Consider the following 27,266-nt stretch of genomic DNA (forward strand, 5'->3'; position numbering starts at 1 on the left):
GCTCACCCGATGTGCTTTATCTGTTCACTTATAACTTACAAGTATAGTATTATGCAATGCTCCTGGCACTTCTTACATATATAAAAATAGCGTATTTGCATGTCAACCTTTGTACTATAAGCTTGCAAAATGCTTTTCTGAGTTCTCAAAATATTTCTTCTCACTGTACTACTGTTTCTAGTTGAGTCGTCTCCTTCGTTGCAGGATAAAATGGGCATCTACCTTATCAAGAGGCGGGTGAAGGGGAGCGTAGAAAAATGTTGGAAAATAGGAAACAGATGACAAAATAAATGCCCACTTATTTTTAATACAAATAAATTACCAGGCTATTAAATGAATTTCTAATGAAAATTCTGGGAACGCGTCGTTGAATGGTTTTTGCGGTCAGCATCAGACTTTTACGAAGTAGAACAGACGTTCTCCAGTGACATAGTGACACTACCAGAGCTGAAAGGGAAACTATTACGGTATCCTACTTATATCACGCCTGCAGTTTCCATAATAGCACCTACCAGTGGGGCCTGCGTGTTCTGTAGGAGTAATAAGGTCTGGTTTTAGCTGTTGTCTGTGGAAATTTTTCAAGTAGGCATAGGCCTACCTACCGTGCTGGTAGTATCAGTTGTTTGTCAGAACAGCTCTGTGAAGGGTCTGAAATAAGTGCCCTTATTGCGGGTTCACGTAGAAAAAACGTTACAAAACTATTACATATAACTGAAAATATGGTCACTGCAAGTAGTTGTGACTTACCTTTCCGTAAATCGTAAACAATATGCCGCTTCAACATCTTTGATTTGCTGTCTCTATTAAGCTGAAAATAATGTGATCAAGCCAGCATTTTGATAGAATTTACGATTACATGTTTTATTTCTAAATAAATATGAAGAATGCGTGAATATGTAGTACAACTGACGCTTATTCTTTTTTTATGGATTGATGTTCATGCTCGTACTATCTGAAACACAAAGTGCCGTACAGAATTGTTGTCGTATTGTTAAGACAATCTGTAAGCCATCTATTTAGACGAGTTTTAAAAGCCGACTCGAGAAAAGATCTGTATCCACTCATTCACACTTGATCCTTGCTTTCTCGGAACCGACTGTCAAAAGATGGGTCTATTGCTGGATTCACTTTACTTCACCATATTCATGATTGCGTTTAAAATGACTATCACCTCTCTCCACAGTATTATACGTTCTGCCAGAGTTACGAATGCGTAATGGGAAGTGAACGCCATCACCAGGAGTGCTTGACACTGGAAGAAACCATAAAAGCCAATTTTCTCCAAAGACTTCCCTAAAATTTTTACTTCTGCCCAAGTTGAATCCGTCCCTATCAATTCCATGCAGAAACACTGGCGCTCTAAAAGCTTCTAGAGTCGTCCTGTTGTCTAGGAGAAGAAAACAGTGGTAAAAAAATAACGGCGCTATGCTGATAAGAAACATAACAGATAACAGGAATAGGATATAAACTTGCCACTTATTGTTCTGCGTCTGCTGTTTCCAAAACCTTATACAGTACATCAGCGTTGAACTCCCAATGAAAACGCAGTACAACATAGCATACACCAGAAACAGCATGAAGAACTTGTAATTGTTAAAACCAACGCAATTGTTAACCCATGGACAATGATGATCCATTTTGGGAATGCATTTCCCACAGGCACTGCAGTGATGTGCTCTGTCAGGTTTAATGAGCCGACATTTTTCGCAGTATCGAATATCCCCCGTTGCTGTTCGCGTTTTCACTCCAATGTTTCGAACAATTTCTTCTAAGTGTTCATTCATGCTTGCACCATTGTTGACATCGAGTTGGTTCGATGTTTCAGGCTGTGGAATTTGGAAATTATCCGGAATTTCTCCGGGGTGCGTGAAACTAGTTCTCCAATACGCCACCAATACTAAAACAAAGAGAAAATGGAAAACCAACAGGTACACTATATTCTCGTATGTTGTAGCCACACTGAAAACGCAAAATTCTACCACGTAAGCATAGTACGACCACAGCACTATGACGGCTACTACAAGGATAGGACACCACTTCGAAATACGCAAGCAGCAGTCAGCAAGTCTTTGACATGTTCCACAGCTGGTGTCCTCGGACATTATTTTAAGAAATGCTGGCTCAATGTGCCGTACATTGCGTTTAAAGGGATGGCGAAGTCTCACACGCGAAGACAGATTGCCGTTGAGTGTCCAATAGCTGGCTGCCGTAAGCACAACACAATGTTGAGGTACGGTACCTGTATTTCATACTTTCATATTCACACTGCCACTTCCGTTAAAATCTTTGATAATGCTTCAAGGAGTTTACAACTAAAATCAATTTACAAACAGAAATTTAAATTTTCTTGTCTCAAATCTAGCTCCGAAAAACCGAATATGTTTATGGTGGTATAAACGATTGCAGCACAGAACTAAACTTTGAGAGATAACAAACCTAAAGAATCAGAGACAGGATCATGGACAGAATACATAAACCAAGAATATCTATGGACTGAGCATAGTGTACTGTGCATGACAGAATGAGACTGTCAGACAACTTACGTGTAACTCTGTATTTTTACATTTTGCACTGGGACTGAAACTTTAATACTGCACTTATTTGTCCTGTTTTACACATTTATGTATTTGTAACAGCAGTAGTGAGCTCCACAATTATTGTAGGTACAGACGCAAATCGAAATATGGTAAAGTTACTTCTCATAGTCCACAAATGCCTAATTTCACTTATACCAGGAAATATGTGTTAAAAATATTGAGAAACAGTGTAGTAATGTAGGGTTAATACTTCTGACTGTAAGGCCAGAATAGTGGAATTTCAATTGGCGGTAGGAAAATAACCAATTTGTGCTTTGCAATTGATATTATCCTCATTGCAGGAAGTGATGAGGAACTTCATGATCTGTTCTTCACAGTGAAGACTTAATTTACATTAATATCTAGAGATAAACATGAAAAATCAAACTAAAAGTTATTAATCGCTAAGTTTCAGATCACATCCAACCTACAGGTTGCTTAAAGAATCTAGAGGTAGTCAATGACTGTAATATTTGTGGAAGATGTTAAGCACACCATGGGCAGAAATATGAACCAATGCTTTCATTATAGCAGAACTTAACATCACAAGAGCCCTATCTTCCCATGTCAGTCAAAAATATGGCCAGTTCCTTGGGAACATTTTAGGAAGACAAGGTGATAACTTAGGAAAGACTATCTTGTAAGACTAAACCGAAAGCAGAAGACCACGAAGAAGAGCAGCAAGTAGATGGCTGGATCGACCAAAGAAGATTACTTGCCTACCTCTTCACATTATATTAAGAAGAGCTAACGTTCACTGTGGGTGCAGATGTCCAGTTGGAGATTCCTTTACAGTACCTAAGAAACAAATGAAGACATGCACGGAAAATAGGCTAACCCTCAAATGTAACAGCTTAGATATAAGTGTTGCCATCTGTTGCCAGGTACGGGATCTATCAAATTTGACATTGGTCTCATCCCTGATATTTAGGGATGAGACCAATGTCAATTTTGATAGTTCCCGTACCTGGCAACAGATGGCAACACTTATATCTAAGCTGTTACATTTGAGGGTTAGCCCATTTTTCGGCGCATGTCTTCAGATGAAAAAATATGGCCACGACACTCGGTAATGTGTAAACCAACTAATGATGAGGTTGATGGCCGTATATTTGTGGGACAATTTCTCGATAAATTCAGTAATGTGGGACTTTACTGCCTGTCAATCCGTCGAGTTTATACACATTTCGAGCAATTTTCACTTGCAGATTTAATTTGTGGGTATTATAGAGCACTGAATTACCGCACAATACCTGAAAGGTACCCGATACTTCTGCTCTGCGACTTCAACTGCGCGTTGAGTGGCGCTTGTGTGTATAATGTACTAGATTGTGCTAAGGCCTATACACTGATCCCAGTGACCAACAAAGGTATACCGAAGACAGCCATAATTACGCCATTTGGCTTATTTGAAAGCAAATTTATGACTTTTGGTCTCCAGACTGCGAAGAAAATGTGGCAAAGGTTCATCAATTCTGTGCTGCAAGGCCTGTCATTCTATTTCACTTACCTCAACGACGTTTTGGTCTTTTCATCCTCGCTAGAAGAAGGTGGCCAGCATCTCTTTGATGTATTTCAACACCCAAGTGAGTACGGGATTGTGCTGAACGTGGCGAAGTGTATCTTTGAACAGTCGCAAGTTGACTTCCGAGGCCACCGCTTTACTCCTTCAGGCTTGCTACCATTGCTGAACGAAATAGAGGCTATCCGCCAGCTGCCCCGGCTGGCCACATGCAAGGAATTAAGGCGCTACCTAGGCATACTGAATTTTTATTGGTTGCATCTACCACATGCAGCTGAAGTTCAAGAGCCACTGACAGCCATGCTGGCAGGCCCGAAGGCTAAAGGCAATTCAGCAATTACCTGAACAGACGATATGATGGCAGCATTTGAGAAAACAAAGCAAGTGATAGTGGATGCGGCACTGTTGGCAATCCTGAGCCGAATGGATGTGGTTGTAAAAAAAAATGGTTCAAATGGCTCGGAGCACTATGGTACTTAACATCTGAGGTCATCAGTCCCCTAGACTTAGAACTACTTAAACCTAACTAACCTAAGGACAGCACACACATCCATGCACGAGGCAGGATTCGAACCTGCGACTGTAGCAGTCGTGCGGTTCTGGACTGAAGCGCCTAGAACCGCTCGGCCACCACGGCCGGCCGATGTGGTTGTAGATGCGGGCCAGACAGTAATAGAATAGGCAGCAATAGAATGGGTTGATGAGGCCTGGCAGCCACTAGCTTTCTTCTCTAAAAAGCTGACCACCTCGCAAGAGAAATGGAGCGCATACAACCACAAACTGCTGGAAATGTATGAGACTGCCAAATACTTTCGTCCTCACGTTGAGGCTCATGCCTTCACAATATTTACAGACCACAAGTCGCTGACATTCACCTCCGTGAAAAATAATCTGAACTGTTCACAGAGGCAACACAATAAACTGCTGTACTTTGCCCAATTCACCATAGACGTTTAACACATTTCTGGGATCGACAACATAATGTCGGACTGTCTCTCTTGTGTCATGAACAGCTCTACACTGGACTACACTGCACTCACAGTAGCACAGAAGTCAGACCAAGGGCTGCAAGACCTGTTACAAGATGCACAGACTTCAGTGCAATTACAATCTGTAGACATTCCTGTCACCAGCATGCAACTGCATTGTGATGTGTCCATGGGCAAGCCACATCCATACCTGTCTATGAACTTCTGACGGCAAGCATTCGAATCCCTACACAGTCTGAGCCATCCAGGTACGAGATCTACACTCGATCTGATTCTAGATCGCCTCGTGTGGCCAGGAGCAAAGAGGGATTGTAGAGAGTGGATGAAGTGTTGTCTCCAGTGCCAAAACAGTAAAGTTGGCAGGCACCGTACATGCACAAGTGGCTAATTTCCATGATGTCACAGTGCAGATTTCAGGACCTAATTCATTTACACTGTTGCTATTGTGGTGACACCGATGTGATCTGGTCATTCCTGCACACACGTAACACCAGTACAGAATGAATGAGAATCAAGTGGTTGGTAACTTGACAGTATGTAGACTAGCTGTGAGGCTACTACCGTTACGACCACAAAATCTGGCGCTGTGGTTTGTCCAGGTAGAGACAAATTTCATTTATTCAAGCGTTACCGCAGACACATCTAAATTTGCATTGGTGGTGAGCCAACTGGAGCAGCAATATGCGGCAGGAGAGGAAGATATCGTTGCACAACCTGAAGGGAATGCATACAAAAGGTTGAAAACGGAACTGATCCACCGTGTATCTGCATCACAAGAAGAGTGCTTCCGTCAGTTACTAATTCAAGAAGATGTTGGAGACCAAAGACCATCACAGTATCTGCAGCATTTAGAAGTAAAATTGATGCTAATACTGTATATGATCATCTGCTATGTACGAGGCGTGTTTTTTTAAGTAAGTACCGTTTTGAAATAAAAAAAAGACATGCTAAGATATCTCAATAATTTTATTTTTACATGAAAGCCTGTACCTTAATCTACTTTTCTACATACGTTCCGTCAATATTGAGGCACTTGTCATAACGTTGTACCAGTTTTTGAATACCCTTCTCATAGAAGTCTGCTGCCTGACTTGTTAACCACTGCATCACCACTGTTTTGACTTCGCCATCGTCTTGAAGACGCTGACCGCCCAGGTGTTTCTTCAAGTGCAGGAACAAATGGTAGTCACTGGGAGCAAGATTGGGGCTGTACGGAGGATGATCTAGAGTTTCCTATCGAAAAGATGTGATGAGATCTTTGGTCTGATTCGCCACATGCGGACGGGTATTGTCTTGTAGCAAAACGATGCCCTTGCTCAACTTCCATGGACTGTTGCTTTGATTCTGGTGTGACGTAGGCCACCCATGTTTCATCGCCCGTAACTATTTGGCTTAAGAAATCATCACCGTCGTTGTGGTACCGCGAAAGGGAAGTCAATGCACTGTCTAAACGTTTGGTTTAGAGCACATCCGACAACAATTTCAGTACCCAACGTGTGCACAGTTTTCGGTAATCGAAGTGCTCGTTCACAATGCCATACAAAACACTATGAGAAACACTAGGAAGGTCATCCCGCAAGGATGAAATCATAAAGCGTCTGTTTTCTCTCACCTTATTGCCCACTTCCTGCTCCAAACTTTCATTAACAACTGAAGGACGCCCACTCCGTTGTTCATCATGCACATTTGTGCGGCCATCCTTAAATGCTCTCACCCACTTTCTTACCATTCTATCACTCATAATGTTTTCTCCGTAAACTGCACAGATCTCACGATGAATATCGATCGCTTTTAGGCCTTTGGCACTAAGAAATCTTATAACAGCCCGTACTTCACAGTCGGCGGGACTCACGATTATCGGAGGCATTTTAAACATTCAGTACACAAAGTAAGCAAGGAAGAATCAGACTGACATGGCGTCAGTGCGTAGATTAAGGTACGGGCATTCACGTAAAAATAAAATTATTGAGATATCTTAGCACATCATTTTTTAGTTTCAAAACGGTACTTATTTAAAAAACACGCCTCGTACAATCTGGAGCACTCGCTTACCTCCATCTATCAAGACGATTATCGCGAAGCAGTGGGAGATGTTGTTAGACACAGTGGCAGAATCGGCCGACATGGTGCTGGATGCAGTCTCACCCATGCCTATTACTGTATCAGCCGCACTGTGCGTGAGTTCAGCCACCACAGTAGCGCAAGCTGAGTACGATGCATTAGCCGAGAAGGTCGATCAACTGGTGCAACAGAGTAGCCGGCTGGTAGTGTGTTGCAGCATCGGAGATTACAGCCGGCCAAGATAAAGGAGACACTCCCGCAGCAGGGCCTCATTCCGCTCGCCTGCGCCATCACCTGATGCACAGAAAGACTTTTGCTGGGTGCCTATTCTGTATCTTTCCGCTATTGTGCCGATCATTTCGGTACTCAAGAGCACCGAATGGTCTAGTGCTCGAATTAAAGCCCCTGCGTTATTCAGTATGCATTTCGGAAGGGATGCCGTTCGGGTCTAGAGAACCAAAGCGCTGTTGCCGGTTCGCGTCGCACAAGCCAATCAAAAGCAAGCGGCCGCAGATCCGCGCATGCGCACTGCAGCGCGCACAGCGCCACGAACACAAAGCGGCTAGCAGACGACACAGGCGCGCTATTCTTCGAAGTACCGAAAAGATAGCATATTTGACTGTATTCTGCAGATTGTCGGAAACGCCGCATTATGTCATCTTATTCTCATTCACAATGACATCGTGTTTTGCATTTTACGTTTCGGAACTGAGTTGGGAATAGTGTGTAGTACCACATTGCACTATTACATCTATAAAAACACCCGAAAAATTGATTCTGAGATTTTCAAAGAATAAGAAGATAAACAGAATGTGGTTATAACTCGCTCCTAGAGAGCCAAATGATTAAGTAGCCCACTTCCCTATGTTGTTGTTGTGGTCTTCAGTCCTGAGACTGGTTTGATGCAGCTCTCCATGCTACTCTATCCTGTGCAAGCTTTTCAATCTCCCAGAACCTACTGCAACCTACATCCTTCTGAATCTGCTTAGTGTATTCATCTCTTGGTCTCCCTCTACGATTTTTACCCTCCACGCTGCCCTCCAATACTAAATTGGTGATCCCTTGATGCCTCAGAACATGTCCTACCAACCGATCCCTTCTTCTGGTCAAGTTGTGCCACAAACTTCTCTTCTCCCCAATCCTATTCAATACTTCCTCATTAGTTATGTGATCTACCCATCTAATCTTCAGCATTCTTCTGTAGCACCACATTTCGAAAGCTTCTATTCTCTTCTTGTCCAAACTATTTATCGTCCATGTTTCACTTCCATACATGGCTACACTCCATACAAATACTTTCAGAAATGACTTCCTGACACTTAAATCAATACTGGATGTTAACAAATTTCTCTTCTTCAGAAACGCTTTCCTTGCCATTGCCAGCCTACATTTTATATCCTCTCTACTTCGACCATCATCAGTTATTTTGCTCCCCAAATAGCAAAACTCCTTTACTACTTTAAGTGCCTCATTTCCTAATCTAATTCCCTCAGCATCACCCGACTTAATTAGACTACATTCCATTATCCTTGTTTTGCTTTTGTTGATGTTCATCTTATATCCTCCTTTCAAGACACTGTCCATTCCATTCAACTGCTCTTCCAAGTCCTTTGCTGTCTCTGACAGAATTACAATGTCATCGGCGAACCTCAAAGTTTTTATTTCTTCTCCATGAATTTTAATACCTACTCCGAATTTTTCTTTTGTTTCCTTTACTGCTTGCTCAATATACAGATTGAACAACATCGGGGAGAGGCTACAACCCTGTCTTACTCCCTTCCCAACCACTGCTTCCCTTTCATGTCCCTCGACTCTTATAACTGCCATCTGGTTTCTGTACAAATTGTAAATAGCCTTTCGCTCCCTGTATTTTACCCCTGCCACCTTTAGAATTTGAAAGAGAGTATTCCAGTCAACATTGTCAAAAGCTTTCTCTAAGTCTACAAATGCTAGAAACGTAGGTTTGCCTTTCCTTAATCTTTCTTCTAAGATAAGTCGTAAGGTCAGTATTGCCTCACGTGTTCCAGTGTTTCTACGGAATCCAAACTGATCTTCCCCGAGGTTGGCTTCTACTAGTTTTTCCATTCGTCTGTAAAGAATTCGTGTTAGTATTTTGCAGCTGTGACTTATTAAGCTGATAGTTCGGTAATTTTCACATCTGTCAACACCTGCTTTCTTTGGGATTGGAATTATTATATTCTTCTTGAAGTCTAAGGGTATTTCACCTGTTTCATACATCTTGCTCACCAGATGGTAGAGTTTTGTCAGGACTAGCTCTCCCACGGCCGTCAGTAGTTCCAATGGAATATTGTCTACTCCGGGGTCCTTGTTTCGACTCAGGTCTTTCAGTGCTCTGTCAAACTCCTCACGCAGTATCGTATCTCCCATTTCATCTTCATCTACATCCTCTTCCATTTCCATAATATTGTCCTCAAGTACATCACCCTTGTATAGACCCTCTATATACTCCTTCCACCTTTCTGCTTTCCCTTCTTTGCTTAGAACTGGGTTTCCATCTGAGCTCTTGATATTCATACAAGTCGTTCTCTTATCTCCAAAGGTCTCTTTAATTTTCCTGTAGGCGGTATCTATCTTACCCCTAGTGAGATAGGCCTCTACATCCTTACATTTGTCCTCTAGCCATCCCTTCTTAGCCATTTTGCACTTCCTGTCGATCTCATTTTTGAGACGTTTGTATTCCTTTTTGCCTGTTTCACTTACTACATTTTTATATTTTCTCCTTTCATCAATTAAATTCAATATTTCTTCTGTTACCCAAGGATTTCTACTAGCCCTCGTCTTTTTACCTACTTGATCCTCTGCTGCCTTCACTACTTCATCCCTCAAAGCTACCCATTCTTCTTCTTCTGTATTTATTTCCCCCATTCCTGTCAATTGCTCCCTTATGCTCTCCCTGAATCTCTGTACAACCTCTGGTTCTTTTAGTTTATCCAGGTCCCATCTCCTTAAATTCCCACCTTTTTGCAGTTTCTTCAGTTTTAATCTACAGGTCATAACCAATAGATTGTGGTCAGAGTCCACATCTGCCCCTGGAAATGTCTTACAATTTAAAACTTGGTTCCTAAATCTCTGTCTTACCATTATATAATCTATCTGATACCTTTTAGTATCTCCAGGGTTCTTCCATGTATACAACCTTCTTTCATGATTCTTAAACCAAGTGTTAGTTATGATTATGTTGTGCTCTGTGCAAAATTCTACCAGGCGGCTTCCTCTTTCGTTTCTGTCCCCCAATCCATATTCACCTACTATGTTTCCTTCTCTCCCTTTTCCTACACTCGAATTCCAGTCACCTATGACTATTAAATTTTCGTCTCCCTTCACAATCTGAATAATTTCTTTTATTTCATCATACATTTCTTCAATTTCTTCGTCATCTGCAGAGCTAGTTGGCATATAAACTTGTACTACTGTAGTAGGTGTGGGCTTCGTATCTATCTTGGCCACAATAATGCGTTCACTATGCTGTTTGTAGTAGCTTACCCGCATTCCTATTTTCCTATTCATTATTAAACCTACTCCTGCATTACCCCTATTTGATTTTGTGTTTACAACCCTGTAGTCACCTGACCAGAAGTCTTGTTCCTCCTGCCACCGAACTTCACTAATTCCCACTATATCTAACTTCAACCTATCCATTTCCCTATATGATACCTCAATGATTTGGGTCTTAAAAACAAAATTGAAAAAACGCGTTTTCCAGAGCTCCTGCAGTTCGTCGAAGTTTATAACACGTATCTCATTATTGAAAATGTATCGAATATGGTGCTACTGTCTAAAGCGGCGGAGATCTTTCATCTCAGTCTATTGTTGTTGAGGATTCGATCGCAGATAAATACTTGTGACAAGCAAGAATATGAAAATGACTGCTGCTAGTTACATTCCCCGTAATTTAAGTTGTGCTCTTAGGTTCCCGTCTAACCGCATACTCGGAAATCGCTACATATTCGGAAAAAATGGTAAATTATTTATGACAAGAAAAACTATAAAGGTCACTGTCAGTTGTTTCATTCACAGCAATTTCATCTGGAGCGTTTTCATGTTTCGTTTTTTAAACGCACGGGAATCACGAAATCATTATTGAGGGAGCGCGCTCTTACATGTAAGTAATAACGAATATTGCAGAGAAATCTTAACTTACACCAATAACAATGTCTCAGAACGTGTTGCGTATATGAAGAGGACAAAAAAAAAAAATATTTGCACCTATCCGTGCGCGAACCCTTGTTTTGTATAGCACTCCCACGCGCTAACCACTTGGCCACGCTAAACAACAGCTACGCACTGCTCAATTCTTGTACTATTTGGGAGAGGAACGTAGGCTGACTTCGTTGCCAAACGGTGCTGCGTAATAGTTTGGAGGGTTTCCAAATCAGGCTTCACATAATTGCTTTCCATTGTTACTCGAAGGTTGTAAACACGTTTTGATAATTACTAACTAAACCATTTTTGGGAAAAAGTACACAAAGTCACTAGTAATGTCAGTTCACACTCATGTAATATACGTAAGCAGAGCCGATGTCTTGATATTTCCTGATCTTTAAACTCTTATTTGCATTAAAATAACACGTATTTTGAGAGAATATTGATCGAAAACGTTTTCTTTTTGGATGTAATCATTCACAGTAACAACCTAACCTAACCATATTTCTAACAAGGGCAAATAGTCTATTATGAACTCACTTTCCAACCGGATGCGTCCTCTGGTGAATCTTGAGTAACATACTCACTAAATCCAAAGCTAAAACCGCTAAATATGTTTAAAAAAACAAATTATAAGTGTACATAAACCACAGCTCACCGATTGACAGGGACACAGCGAAATCCAAAACCTCTCGGTACAATTGTCGTAAAATCGGTGGGAGGACTGTTCGGTAACAGGTCTCAGAATCTTACTGAATAGGATATTTCGGTACAGACCCGAAAATGACGTCACTACCGAGAAAAACCTACTACACCGATCGGTATGAACGATACAGAATAGGGCCCCTGGTACCACCAGCATTTTGGGGAACGTGTGTAACGCTGCCGCCAAACGGTGCGCTTTCCCAAATGCCAGCAGCAGTTGAACAAAGGTGATTCGCCTGATTACTGGCCAACATCACAGTACCTGTCCATCAGCGATCGACACACCGGTTATAAGAACTTGAGTGATACTCGCTCCAACTTATGTATTTACCCACGTATGACGCTACATCAGTGCCGACCACGTATGTCGTTTTGCCTGGCGGCGGCAAATAACTCGCCTACTGCAACGTATGGCTTGCACAGAATAGAGATGGATCTTGGCCTCCACTGCACGTTCCTCTGGAATTTCAGGGTGGCGGATGCGGCAGAGCCAATATTAGGACGGATTTCTTGGTGTTCTATAACCTTTTGCCAGATATGACCAACACCCACCTTGTGAACCAGATCGCACGGTTGACGACCACAGGTTTCCAGCGCCAGACATCCACCCAGTCTGCCCAGCTGATTACCGCCACTGACAATCAGTATGCCGCACTATTGAAAGACTTTCCAGCGTTAACCACGGCACCAGGCATACCGAAGGACGTCGGGCACAACACTGTGCACTATATCAAGACGTCTGAGGGGCCGCCGCTCTCCTGCCGACCACGACGACTGGCGTCGAACCATTTGAAGATAGCCGAGGCCGAGTCAAATGTAAATGTTCCAAGATGGTCAGCTATCCACGTAACGCCGTTTTTTTTTCTCAGGTAACAGCGCACAACACGTTACCCACTACACGTCGTAAACACGTTCATTTGTGTACAAGTAAACAGAAAAAAATCACTCCGTCTACAGGCTACAAGTGGCCCATCGGTACCATACGACCGCCGCGTCATACGCAGTGGTGGACGCGGATAGGAGGGGCGTGGGGTCAGCACGCCGCACTCCCGGCCGTTAAGATGGTATTCTTGACCGAAGCCGCAACTATTCAGTCGAGTAGCTCCTCAATTGGCACCACGAGGCTGAGTGCACCCCGAAAAATGGCAAGGCCACGCCCGACAGCGCGTAACTTCGCTGATCTCACGGGAACCGGTGTAACCACTGCGGCAAGGCCGTTGCCACAAGTAAATAGAAAGTTAAACTGTAACAATGGGCGTCCCACTAAAAGCTTGCGTAGTTTAATTTAATTGTTGCCAACGCGTACGATATGACAATGGTGGGGATTAACCGGGGGTGCGGGCTTAGGAGCATTGACTGTGTCTGCTTGTTCCTGTTCCTCTTATGTAATGACTTCGCTAGGCAGTGGCCTCTGGGTTAGCGACTGCACACAGTTCTAGCTCATGGTCAATCTGTGAGACATCAAAACTAGATCCAGCTAGAGACCGCCCATCAAAATTTTTGAAATATAGTAAACATAGAGCGAAAATATGCATCGTGACTAGTTTTTAGTTAAAATATGCAATAACCGATGAAAAGGAGCCAAATATGCAAATGAATATGCAACATGTAAATGCTTATAATACGGTCTCTACTTGTCATCCAACTTTAAAAAAAGCTATCAGGTGGAAAAGATTAACTTCTTGCACGTCTTAAAGTCTGCTATTTTCACTCGATATGAGACAATTTCTTTTTGTTATTTGTCACAGCTGCTGCGCTGCATGAAATTACGTAAACCACTGCACAAACTTTTCAAGAGTTTGCAGTGGTAAACTTTGCATGTTGTTCATTGTAGCCCTTCAACTGCCATGCACTAAATGTAGTAGATAAGATATCGAAATTTTATTTAAAATTGAGAGCAGAGCAATAGCTAGTTTCGCTCTCGAGTTATTGATTTTTATATCCGTTGGATAGTCATGCACAGTGGGCTCAGTTCCCTCCATGCTGACTTGCTGGGTGCTATGACGTACTTATCGTCCGATTTTAAGAAAACTATTGAGCGAGAAAATTAATTTTTCACATCTTACAGTCTGATATCTTCACTCGATAGGGGAGTAAATATGCTGCCGTTATTTGTCGTAGTTACCATGCTGCATTAAATTAAGTAAAGCACTGCACAAAATTTTCAAGGGTTTGCGGAGGTAAAAACGCATTGTGTAAACTTTGCATATATGGTTGATTTTAGCTCATATGTTGTCGTGTGTTAAATGTAGATAAGGCATCGAAATTTTATTTAGAACTGAGAGCAGAGCGGTAGCTCACTTCGATCTTGAGTTATCGGTTTTTATATCTGGTGAACGGCACACATGTACTTATTTCCGTCCCGATTTATTTTTGCCTGAACTGTTAACCATTTCTTTTCTGAGGAAGGTTCATCAGTTATGAGGAATGGCTACATTTCTCTTGTTGAGCGGTTTAATTTTGCTTTTTTCTGCCAAAACACATTACAAAATGGCACAAACTCGCCTTGCAGTTGCTATGCGACAGAATCTTGAAACTTAAGTCTTTTATTAAACGAGCAATATGCGATCAGGGTGGTCAATACCTTACGTGAAAGCTCACTGTGTCGGTTTGCTGTAGTATAAGATAAGGAATTTCCTCTTTATTTTTATACTAGCAGATTCTCCTCCTTATAGCTGTCGAAGAGTCTTAAAAAATTGCAGTAGTGGATGGAAAAAAATAAAATAAAAACCGTAGCTTCTGCTATACCAACGTGGATAAAGAAGTTCCATATGTTAACCATGTAGCAAAACACGCTCTTTTTGGCGTGATCATCACCTGCCAAAATCTCGTTTCGGTATCTCGAACGGTTTATGAGATACAACGTACGTTATAAATATTTCATTCTCATGTGGCTGCAGTCGGAGGCGTGTTTTCTCCAGATTGGAGACAGATAGGGAACTCCTACTAAGGCTAAAGAAAAATTCAGTATTTTGCTTAAATTTCATTCTCAGCAACATATGATGTAATACGCACCAAATGCAAAATCATAGCGACGCATATTTATCATTGCAAACTTTTTCGAATTTCGCGCCGCGACTTACTTCAGTGAGAACAGCACAATAAGTACGACCATTATCGAAATTTTGGGAACCTATCCATGAGGATGACATATAGAGCTATAAGTAACGTAATGGTTTTTTTTTTTTTTTTTTTTGCCCATTAGTTTCTGCAAAATCGTTTGAGATCATGTCAGCACAGCACGTCGCCTCATTAGATAACAAGGTGATATTTTCCGCACTGGGTTAAGCCGCGTCGAACTGGGCCCCAATGCGCAGGTAGTCCGCTTTCTCTCTGTGCGCATCCTGACAAGACGGCCTTCAAAGTACCACAGCCGGCGTGACGTGTGGCATAACAGATACATAGTAGGTGCGTTGCATATGTGCGACTCCACGTCAGTAGAAGTAACGTGGCACCTTATCATTCTCGCATCATGAAAGTGTTCTGACTTTAGTCAATTTGGTTACTGTTTTATGGAACCGAAGTAAAGCTACATCTGTTCCTGTTGTTAGTTTCTCAGTAAAACTTTTACTGCTTGTGTTAAATACTTCCCCTCTAAGCAGTTTTTCTCTTTACATATTGAAGAAACTATTAGATAACAAAGTTTGACTCTTCCGCACCTTGTAGACTGATACCACAGCTTGATAATGAATTGACTTTTCTTTCTTTCTTTTCTTTTGCTTGTGCCTTTTCCCGCAATGACGCAGGGTCGGCATGCTTAATCAGCTGTGGCAAGGTTAATTGAAGGGGCGGCCAGATGCCCTTCCTGCCGCCACCCCATCCCCCCCCCTCCCCTTTCGAGACGGAATTAGTGTACCCCAACTGTCCGTGTCTAGTGTAAGCCATGGAATAGTGCAAAGGTGTTCAGATGTCTGCGAGCCGTGTAACTGAGGCAGGACGTGGGGACCAGCCGGTATTCACCTAGAGGGATGTGGAAAACCGCCTAAAAACCACATCCAGGCTGGCCGGCACACCGGCCTCCATCGTTAAGCCGCCGGGCGGATTCGATCCGGGACCGGCGCGTCTACCCGAGTCCAGAAAGCAGCGTATTAGCCCTCTTGGCTGACCTGGCGGGTTTGATAGTGAATTGACTCTCTTTTCGATATCGATTATAGTGATTTTGATATTTCAAAATGAAGTAAGTACCGCAGCATATTATGTTGTTTCACAAGTTCATATCGTTTTTCCGTAAGTTTAATACCACAATTGATAACCGTAACAGGGAATTTAGTCGTCAATATTATATTCTCCTTCACCATTTACAACAGTCTGCCATTGTTTGGGTAAGGGTTCGATTCGCAGCTATAGATATCACGTGTTTTTGAGGCGAAGACCTCATCGAGCCCGTTCAGAGTGCATTTTCATCCGGGAAGAAGTTTCTTGAAGGCTGTTCGATAGAGAACGGAAAAGGTGACAGTCTGGAGGTGTAATATCAGTCGAATACGGGTAGATGCGCAGTAACATCCCAACGCAACGCTTGTATATCGTTTTTGCCAGTCTAGCAGAATTCGAGCGAGCTTTATCGTGGAGTAGCATCATTTAATGCAGTCTTCCTGGTCGTTATTCTTGGATTGCGTCTCAAAGACGTCTCAGTTGTTGACGATAAATGTTAGCAGTTGTGGTTACACCTCGGGGAAGCAATTCGTGGTACACCACACCACCACTGTTCTACCATATGCGCCAGGCACTTCTTATACATAGGTGTTGCCGACCGCAGCGTCGTATTCTGCCTATTTACAAATCTCTGCATTTGAATGTGCATGCCTGTACCAGTTTCTTTGGCGCTTCAGTGTGTGTTTATACACATCTGTGTGTGCGCGTGCGTGTGTGTGTGTGTGTGTGTGTGTGTGTGTTCGAAAAAAGCAGACACCGCTCACATATACGAAATGCTACTAACTATATCTTCCTGACATCTTCAACTTTTGTAGTCTTGTCTTCTTCAGTTGCGTGTAATATTACGGTATATTGATAATTTTTACTTATGGACCGTCTGACAGCAATTGAATAAAACACAATTTTAGTGCCATACGCGTTTCGCCTTTATTTTCTGCAAGACACCATCAGTGGCCTGGAATATGTACATATGTTAGCTATTTAATTTACATTTTTGTCACTGTGCCTATAGGTTATAAACAGTTCTGGTGGTTGGTATTTCCTACTAAGTAGTAATGTTTTGTACTGTACTTACAGGTTGCGTGGACAATTTCTTACATATTGCGTCCCTGTTGCATTTTTGGTGTTGTTCTTCTTCTTATGAACGCCAATTAGCGGTTTTCTCCACATTCCACAGCACTATGCACTGAACACTTGTTTTAATGCAATGTTTTGGTTTCTGTTGCCGACTGTCAAATGTTTTTGCCAAAGATCGAATGTTATTGCCAAACTTATGGGTGTAACTATTGAAGTATCTGTGGTCTGTTCGTGTATGCATTTGTGTGTGCGTTTGTGTATGTGTGTGTGTGTGTGTGTGTGTGTGTGTGTGTGTGTGTGTGTGTGTGTGTGTATGTGTTTTGATGTGCTATTTATTTTATTTAGTTATTTATTTTTTGTGCTGTGTGTGTATGTGTGTGTGTGTGTGTGTGTGTGTATGTGTGTGTTTTGGTGTGCTATTTATTTTACTTTATTGTATTTTATTTATTTTTTTGTTCTGTGTGTGTGTGTGTGTGTGTGTGTGTGTGTGTGTATTTTGGTGTGATAAATTTTTATTTTATTTTATTTTATTTTTTTGTGCTCTGTATGTGTGTGTGTGTGTGTGTGTGTGTGTGTGTGTGTTTGTGTGTGTGTGTCTGTATTTTGGTGCGAAATAATTTTTTTTGTCTTCGTGTGTATATGTGTGTGTGTGTGTGTGTGTGTGAGTGTGTGTGTGTGTGTCCAGATGGTGTGGGGAAGAGTTTTTTTTTGTTTTATGTTATCATTTCCTAATTCTTACAATGCCAGGCTGTGCTGTAACGGGCTGTTTTTCCTACAACTGGAGCACGAAGGGAACTGACGTAATGTATCACAGTTTCCCTCGTAATGAAACATTACAAAAACTATGGTTGTCGAAATGTTGAGGGAAAGACAGTGTAAACACACACACACACACACACACACACACACACACACACGCACACGCAAGAATGCGTGCAAGAATATGTTCTCGCCATTTCGCAGAAACAGATTACTTAAGGGATTTACACTCTGAATTGCTTAATTTGCCCCGAAAAAGAATGCTTAAGCCAGATGCAGTTCCTTCGCGCAATTTGCCGTGCAGTAGTGCGACTGTCAATGTGTCACCCGCAACAGAACAGAACCAAACGGTATAAGAAACGAGAACCACATAAGAAATCTCTGGAAACTCTGGAAAAGCTGTCACCAAATAAGAAACATCATAATAAGAGCACATCTACAGATGACAGTTTTTTTTTTTTTTTTTTTTTGAGACACAGATAAAGTTACTTTGATGAATACTATAGCGGCTTTAGGAAGAAGGAATGCTGTTCTTACAAACAAGTGTGTGCAACTTCGAGCTCTTAAGTAAATTCATTTCAATGCGATTAAATGAACAGTTTCTGATTTATTTGAGCCGAGGTTTCGAATTTCAAGTGTGTGCCAGTGTACGGTTGTGATCTGAAATTTTACCGATGTGTGAGGTATAAGCTGCGAAAGAATATAACTCATCAGTTTTAACTGTAATATTTTAGCAGCAGAAAAGCAGTTTAGACATCTCATTTCTGGTATAAACAAAATCTTCCGCCAAAAACTTGACGTAAACGGGCATGCCGTGTCGTCTACTTGTGAGCGCTTGCTTCCACGCTGACGTCACTAGGCCAGCCAATGGCAGAGCAGAGCGCTTACTGCCCAACCTTATTATTTAGTAACCTTGAGTGCATAGTGCTGTGGAATGCGGAGAAAACCGCTAATTGGCGTTCATAAGAAGAAGAACAACACCAAAAATGCAACAGGAGCGCAATATGTAAGAAATTGTCCACGCAACCTGTAAGTACAGTTCAAAACATTACTACTTAATAGGAAATACCAACCACCAGAACTGTTTATAACCTACAGGCGCAGTGACAAAAATGTAAATTAAATAGCTAACACATGTACATATTCCAGGCCACTGATGATACCTTGCAGAAAATAAAGGCGAAACGCGTATGGCACTAAAATTGTGTTTTATTCAGTTACTGTCAGACGGTCCATAAGTAAAAATTATCAATATACCGTAATATATCTTCCTGACTAACCTTATAAGAGTAGTTGAGAAGATTTCCAGACAAAGTGTGGTGGCGACCGATTAATGTTGCCATGTGATAATGCAATAAAGTTTCCAGCCTTTCTTACGATTAGTATGAACCATTGCTCACAGCAGAGCACAAAAATAATATCTGCAGGCAATCTAAGAGTTAGAGGGTGAGGTTACAGTGAAAACAACTCATGTCTTCTCTCTCAGAGGCACCGAAAATAAATTTGGTACGCTGCTCATTACAAAGTGAGTCTAACGATGATGATATGAAAGGGTGTGAATATTAATTTACATTCTAATTGGTGTACCAACCTTCATAGCTAGAAATTAATGTTCTGTTTTAAGTACGGTGTGTGCTAATTTTCTTTCTTTCTTAATTTTACTCAGCCGTTTGCCGAGATCACATCCACAAATTATGAACAGAATGCGAAAGAGGTTAAAAAGCATAAATATGATTTTGGAAAAAGGTATACTGAAGCATAAATTTTTAAGAAATAATACGCCAGGCATGTAAGTAGCGGATCTCCATCCCTTTTTAATGACAGGTAAGCTCCAGTAGTTTTGACAGGCACCATAATTGGTAGCATCTTCGAGAGTCTCTGGTAATCTCTCGTGCAAAGACTCTGGAAGAAAGGACGTTACCACAGCTGCCAAGAAGAGGAGAATTCCAAGCACACCATATAGGCACCGGCGATCAACCAACTCACCCTGCAAAGAACAAATCGTTGAGAAATCTACTAACTTTAGAATGTAATAAAATTAGGCCTATCTGAAAAATTACATTTACTGTTTCACGTGAATTAGTAAAGCCATAATAGGGAAGGTGTGACAGTGACTACAAAACGTACCAAGTACACAATATATGGCGCAACTCCAATCATGGACGCGATGACAGCCCACTCAATGGCAGAACCAATCTGTCTGACACACGTTGGATGGATTTCCATGCTTTGGATAACGTTGATAAACAACGACATTGAACTGAAAAACCTCAAGAGAACAGCTCCTGAATTCACCATCCAGTCAGGCCCAGACACTAGAAAGTGAGATAGTTTTTGAATAAGACTCAGATAAATATTAAATGACTAAAGCTGTTTAGTAAGTTTTCTGCAATACAGTATTTTGAAAAGAAGGATTGTGCCTTTAATGGAATGAAAAGAACTACTTCAATTCAGTTCCCTTTTTCATGTTTATTTAATTGAATTGACGTGTACGGAGGACGAAATGTATTGAAAATTAACTCTAATTAAACCCTGGTTCTGGAATTTTTCTGCTAAGGCAGTAGCAACGGTATTCCGAAAGGAATAAATTAAGTCCTGAAACGTTACGAAACTGTGGCCTAGTAGAGTAGACAATGATGCAGGGAATTCTTGAAGATCAAAATATTTAGAAATCCTAGTGAAAAATTTAACTCATATTGTTTTATGCCATATTACATGGATATTACATTATTTGTGACAAATGACACTAACAATGTAGTGACTGCAACAAATATTTCTTAAGCCTCTCTGCAGTGAAATAAATATCCCAAAAGCACAATTATCGTTGTTATACTGGATATTTATTATTATTTAATTGAGATTTGTTTACTACTGAAAGGCAATACAGAAGCTCAGCACTCTGACCAACAATATGGGATCCATTTCACTCACAAATTTATGTACAGAATTACAAAGCTTTTCAGAAATTTAGTTCTCATCATTAACAGAATAAATTATAAATACAGTAACTTACTAACATACCCGCAAAATTTCAATTTTTATGTGTATCTGAATTTATATGGATAGTTTTTTAGATGACAATGGGAGTACTTCACAATTAACAATTTAATGATGTAGGCTGTTGCCTTTATCTTTAATTATTATTTCGGCATATTGGACCAGTCTGTATACTGTGCTGGCCAGACAAGAGGATCAGTTCACCGCTCAGATACAAGAACCACCTGACACTTTTGTCCCAGCTTGACAATATGTGTGACAATATGTGTGACTGTTCTGATACCTGTTCGGACGTAAAATAGTGCGTTGGTGAACGCGCTGGAGTCACTTGGCGCATGACTGCCAATCTGCACAGGTGTTTGCTGGCCCCAGTGTCATGCAGTTATTTGATCTGGATGGCGTGCTGAACTTCCTATCTGGCCTATACAATACACCCGTTACACGTGAAATGTTGGTATCTCTGATTTACTGATCCATTGTTAGTGATTGTTAATAGTTTAAGAAATTGGTTGACTTTACACAGATCAATACAATTTTTTATTTGAGTACTATCTCTGCAATTTCGACAAGACACACCTTAGGATTTAATGAAAACGTTACCGCTTATGGTTTTTTTTCTAGACTTAGAACGATTTATTTATTAGAATAGTAGCTTACCACGCGCTGCTTTGCTCGCATAGATTGTACGACCTGCAGAAATTTCTTTGTTTTTATTTAATCGAATATTTATGTTATTAACAAAACACAACACCTTCTAAGCTTTTCACGCTAGTTAAGGCCTTATGCATTGTCTTTTGCCAATGTACTTTTCACCAAAAAGCGATACCGGTAGCAGAGTCCAAAGCTTTTGTTAATTATGCCTTTTGTGTTCTTGTGGAAATATTTCTTTACATCTAACCGAGAAGTGAAATACTAATTTTCATAAATTTAGCTTTAAATTTTTTGTGCTGTAACGGAACATTTTCTTAAAAATTTTCATCCTCTGTTACACTCCCTTAGATGTTGAATTTCCAAAAACACTGAAACATATATTTTTTTATAACAGAGAATTGAAATATCAATTGTCATAGATGTAGCCTTTAAAATCCTTTAGTAGATCTTTAGTAATTATTTATTTTCAAAAACATTTTCAGCCACTGTTTTACCTCTTTAGTTGTTGAATTCCCAAAAGTGCTCAAACTTGTATTTTTTAAATTTCTGATTGAGAAACCAAATACCAGTTTTCGTAGTTCTAGTTTCAAAATTCCCTTGACCGCGACATACTTTCAAAAAGCATTTCACCCCCTTAAAAGTGGAATTTCGGACAGTCTCTTCTTAAATGACGCCTACAGTTTGCGCCACTTCATCTCCGATCTTCAAGTCTCTATCCTTAGCTGTTTGGGCTTGGCGATGATGAGTCAGTGAATCATTCTGACCCCATTTCACCTTCTTAGGAGTCGATTTCTCAAAAAACAGTGACACGCTTATGTTTTATTTCTAGCAGAGGATCCAGATACAAATTTTCATAGACTCATATTCAAAAACGCTTGCACAATGAAATAATCCATAAAAACTTTCATCCTTAGTTGTGACCCATAGGGACTGGATCTCCAAAAACGGTGAAACATGTACTTTTATTTCTTACTGAGAAGCCAAATTTAAGTTTCATTGATTTAGCTTTAAAAATGCTTTCGTAATAAAATATTTCCCTAAGAAATCTCATCCGCTATTTGGCCCCTTTTCAGGGTTCAACTTTCCAAAACATTGAAACACATATTTTTTAATTTGTAACTGAAAAGTTAACTTTGAAATTGCTTGGGTATGGTGTCATGTCATAAAGTAAAATATCTGTCACTAAATGAAACTGCTGATTCGTCCATAGTGCAGTGGTCCTCAGTTGCATCTACTAGCGCACTTTGTTGTCCAGGCTTCATTATATTTCCTCCACAATTAAAAGTAGTTGATTTCATTAGTCTGCTAGAAGGAGTGAGAAACTTCGTTTGACTGGCTTTCTGTTGTTTATTCACCCTTACAGTGTCAGGCATGGTAGCATAAAATTTATGGCAAATGAGTGTCCCTCAAATTGTAATACTGTGTAATATGTAGCAAGCCTTACTGTTGGGGAGCCTTTTACGCGGTGAAAGCATCCTAGTGGCAGGTTAAAGGCTCAAAGTCGACTCGGAGGCGGCATATTCGCTTCCTATTGCCTGAGGGAAGCTGGACACTATAAGGTAGCGGTAATTTTTATGGCACCTGAGGCAGAAACGTTGGTGTCATTGCTGGCCAGAGTCGAGTAGTGGTGGCCACAGTGAGCGGGCGTGCACCTAATCATTGTAAAAAAGTACGTTAACCGTTTAATTATTTCAGCCAAAGTGTTAAGTGTACCACTAGAGTGTGGTATTGGAGTCAAGCCGAAGTGGGCGGTCGAATATTTGATTGCTGTAACTAACTGTTAGGAAATACTGAATTTTTGGAGGGAGGTGGAAGCAGATTATGTGATGGCTGAAGACAACTGTGATCACGAGTATAAGGTTTTGTTAATTTGATGAGCTGTACTGTGCATGACTTGTTTCATTGTTCAGGGTATTGATAAAAGAGTGTTGTCGAGCGCAGTTGGATTTGTGTGTTAGCATACGATATGATTGACTGATCGTTTAATCACTTAATGTAATTATTTGGTGTGTGATGACTTACTGTAAGAAATCAAAATAAGGCATCCGTAAAACAATACTGGAGCGATCTTCATGGCAAAGTAGATCCTCAGTTCCCTCTAATCCTAATCTAGCAGTATCACTTCATAAACAAAACCACAACCAGGCATAATCTTCTGCAGCGAGTAGTAGATCAATATCTTTAGAAGATTGATAAAAGTTCAAGAAACTTTGTGAGGTGTGACTGATTTTGCACATTTCCAACCACAGCCCTCCTGTATGTGGTCAGTCTGTTACATCCTGCTACTAGCACATATTTCGAAGCATGCTATCCCTTGTGGGGATGATTTTCAGTGACTGTGACACCTGAGATCTGTCGGAAAAGTGAACGGTGAAATTGCAGTAATAGTGAGTTGAGATAGCAATTTGGTAAACAGTAGACTCGGCCACTGTTTCTGTTTCGATACAGTGTACCGATACGTGGAACTGTTTCAGTGTTTCGGAACGGCTGTGGTTCACTATTTCGATACAGTGGTGTTTCACTCCGCCCCTGTCTCGGGTAACCAAATTCGATCTCGAGCCAGACACAGAAACTGTATCGTTGTTTCAAAATAAGGCTGTTTCAGTCCACCTGTGCTTGGAACGGACTAATTGTATCGAAACAGTGATGTTTCATTCCGCGCTGTGTCGGACGAGATTCGGGCTCGGCATAGGTACTGAAACACAACATACCACTTCGTGAAACACTTTCAAGAGTGTCGAAATCTATTTGACAAGCAATAGCATGAAGCTTAAGATATCCGAAAATAAAGCTTCGTTTCTATCTGACTGTCCTATTCTGAAATGGCGTAACATCTGCTTTATAAACACTAACCAAACAATAAAACAACGCATACTATTCACATTCAAAATAATAAATATGTGAAAATCATTCACTTTTTTTTACAACATACGTTTCTCTGGTCATGTACAGTAATCATATTAAGAAACGCAAGTAGGCCTACAACATTTTGAATAAAAAAAAGCGTAAAGTGACAGTTATTAGACACATACTTAAATTTGATGTAGGTATAATTGCAAGCAATCTGTTTGACGTATCACTGATAGTGTAATGGTGAACGGGAAGGGCTAGGAAGCATAGTGAATTTATAGTAACGCTTCGAAACACCGTAAAAGACAAAATTTTTCTGTTATATTTTGATATTTATTCGAATTATTTGGCATTATTTGTGAGTCTATAGTCACGGTGCCTATTATCCACAATGATTCCCTTTGTGTGCATGGGGAAATTAGCAAGATTGGGTAGATTACCCATACTAACGGAATGTGGGAATCCCAGTAGCATATCCGTTGTTTCTGCAGTTTGCTCCCACCTCCAGTTCCGTTCGTGGTGGTTCTTCTGTCTTCAGCTATGGCTGTCCTCAGCCAATTGAAAAGTATGAAAGTCACACGACACGAAAGCAGCACATTTTCTTCAGGAAATACGAAACTGCCAAAACGCCTAAGTGATAGTTTCATACTTTCTGCGATATGATTAGCGCTCTCGCACCTCATTTATGTTTATATGGACACACTTATACAGTAGACATTCAAGATGATAAAATGTGTAGGTTTATTAGATTACAAAACGCAAACTGTTTCAGTGTTTCGAAACATCGTATCGAAACATTACATTGTACTGTTTCATTTGTTTCGAAACAGTTACGTGTTTCAGTTTGCCCATCTCTAGTAAACAGTGTTTTGTAGTGGATGTAGAGTGATTTGTGGTAACAATAGCAGCAAAGAGCATAAAAATTAGTGGAAGTGACTTTGACGAATTTTGCTGTAATTTAAAAACTACGCAACATTTCAGAGACAGTAAATAATTTGGTATACTGTGCAACGCACGAGCAATGTAACAGATTCTGATGTGGGACGCAAAGCAAAAGACTGACGCCAAGAAAAGAAGAAGACTGTGAGACTTGAGTTACGATGCAACACAGCGGACAGATAACACAACAGCTGCAGGCAGCTGTGGCGTGAGGCAGCATGCGGTTCTTTGTAGTCTCCACGTGGAGGCAGGCAGACGATCGTTGTCACCGCAGTGTGCCACCAGCAATGAAAGCAAAAGGCAATACACGACCAGTCGAAGCGAGGGAAGCCCAATAGCCAACGACACGCAGCCAAGACGCCCAAATTTCAGAGCAGGACGATCTTATCTTTCTTAAAAGCCCCAGGACCTGTGGCATTACACGCTTTTCAGTGTAGTGAAAAGCAGCATTACCAATAGGTTAGCTAGTAGTAAACGGATGTTTATTTATAAATATCAGTAACATTTGAACCAAGAGTGAGAATAGAGGATACCTCATGGTGTTAAGTAATATGGAAGTATGTGACGCTCATGGGAGTGATCACAAGGATGAACTAGAACACATGACAAATAGTCAGAATTACGTGATGAAAGTTCATCAATGCAAGACATTTCAGATGTCAGGGAAGATAGTGCTCAAGTACTCTCAGAGGACCATGATGTTAGAAATGAATGTACAAAGTCGAAGTCAGCGTGCTGTATCATCAGACCATGTGGCTGTCTATAGTGATGGTGAAATATCTGTTTTAAGTATGGTGGTAAATGTTACTGATGATGAATGTGGTATGATGAGAATTCTCACAGAATTCCTGGCATGAACTCAAAGTTCCACCAAAGATATTTTCGTCAGTACGAGACAGAATCTAGAAAAGCTTGAACAGGCTGTTAAAATCTTCAGTGGAAAAGAAGTCTCAATTTGATAAACTGGGAGATGATATTTGTTTAGAAACCTCGATCTAACTTAATGAATTAGTAACTGATTCTTTAGCAGAAGAAGGTTCTAAGAATAAAGAATTGTTTGATGCAGATGAACTTCGAATAACTCTTTTAGAATCTAATACTGTGCAGTTAGTGAACGGTCAAAAAGAAACTAATGGTATTTACTAAATTGCTCATGAGCAATGGGATATAAAAATAGTAAGGGTTAATGTTGGTTTCTTTATGAGGGTAGAACTAATCCGAAAGACATGTGCCAAGAGTGAACTTCATTCAGAACTGTAGAAAATCGCGAAAAAATGACGACAGGTCTGAGGTAAAATTAGAAGGAAGGAAGGAAGGAAGAGTAGGGATTAATGTCCCATTGACATCGAGGTCATTAGAGACGGAGTGAGAATTAGAGTCAGGGGCTCAGTATGCTGCTCAGGTGGAACTGAAATAAAGCAAAGTATCTGAAGTACGGTATGAGCAGGAAAACTGAAATTTAAAAATAAAAATTATCTAATGTTTGATCATCAACATTTGTAAGTATGTAACTTTCATAATTCCTCTGACAGAGGAAGAAAATGCCAGGCTGCAACCAAACTACAGTTTGATGGAATATTTTTGGAGCAGTGGGATGATAAGAAGAAGATTGGTTGCGTAATTAGTAGCTTAGAAGAAACATTTTCTTGGGATTACAGGACTGCAATGCAACACATTCGATCAATTCAAAAGTGCGCATCTGAACTGATATTGGTCTGAAAACGCACAAAACATTGTGAGGAAAGAAATATTTGAAGGTCGTAATTTCAATAGTAGCGGGTGCAAGAATAATAAAGAACTCTTTCACACCTGTTTAGAAAAACT

The 27,266-nt window shown here is 40.6% G+C and overlaps 2 protein-coding genes across 2 annotated transcripts in view; both read right to left on the bottom strand.

Moving 5' to 3' along the window:
- Positions 1 to 1,124: 1,124 nt before the first annotated feature.
- LOC124606138 (palmitoyltransferase ZDHHC2-like) lies at positions 1,125 to 1,784 on the bottom strand. The gene has a single exon (XM_047138103.1). It carries the CDS (start codon positions 1,782 to 1,784, stop codon positions 1,125 to 1,127), a length of 660 nt encoding a protein of 219 aa, XP_046994059.1.
- An 88-nt stretch (positions 1,785 to 1,872) lies between these two features.
- The window catches only part of LOC124606139 (solute carrier family 22 member 7-like), a 116,832-nt gene continuing 91,438 nt past the window's right edge, over positions 1,873 to 27,266 (bottom strand). The window contains exons 8-10 of the mRNA XM_047138104.1: positions 20,133 to 20,320; positions 19,786 to 19,992; positions 1,873 to 1,959 (exon numbers count right to left, since the gene is read on the bottom strand). Coding sequence (XP_046994060.1) covers positions 1,873 to 1,959; positions 19,786 to 19,992; positions 20,133 to 20,320 — 482 coding nt within the window. The remainder of the gene's footprint in view (positions 1,960 to 19,785; positions 19,993 to 20,132; positions 20,321 to 27,266) is intronic.

This window comes from Schistocerca americana, chromosome 3 (assembly GCF_021461395.2).
Source record: "Schistocerca americana isolate TAMUIC-IGC-003095 chromosome 3, iqSchAmer2.1, whole genome shotgun sequence".
NCBI lineage: Eukaryota > Metazoa > Arthropoda > Insecta > Orthoptera > Acrididae > Schistocerca > Schistocerca americana.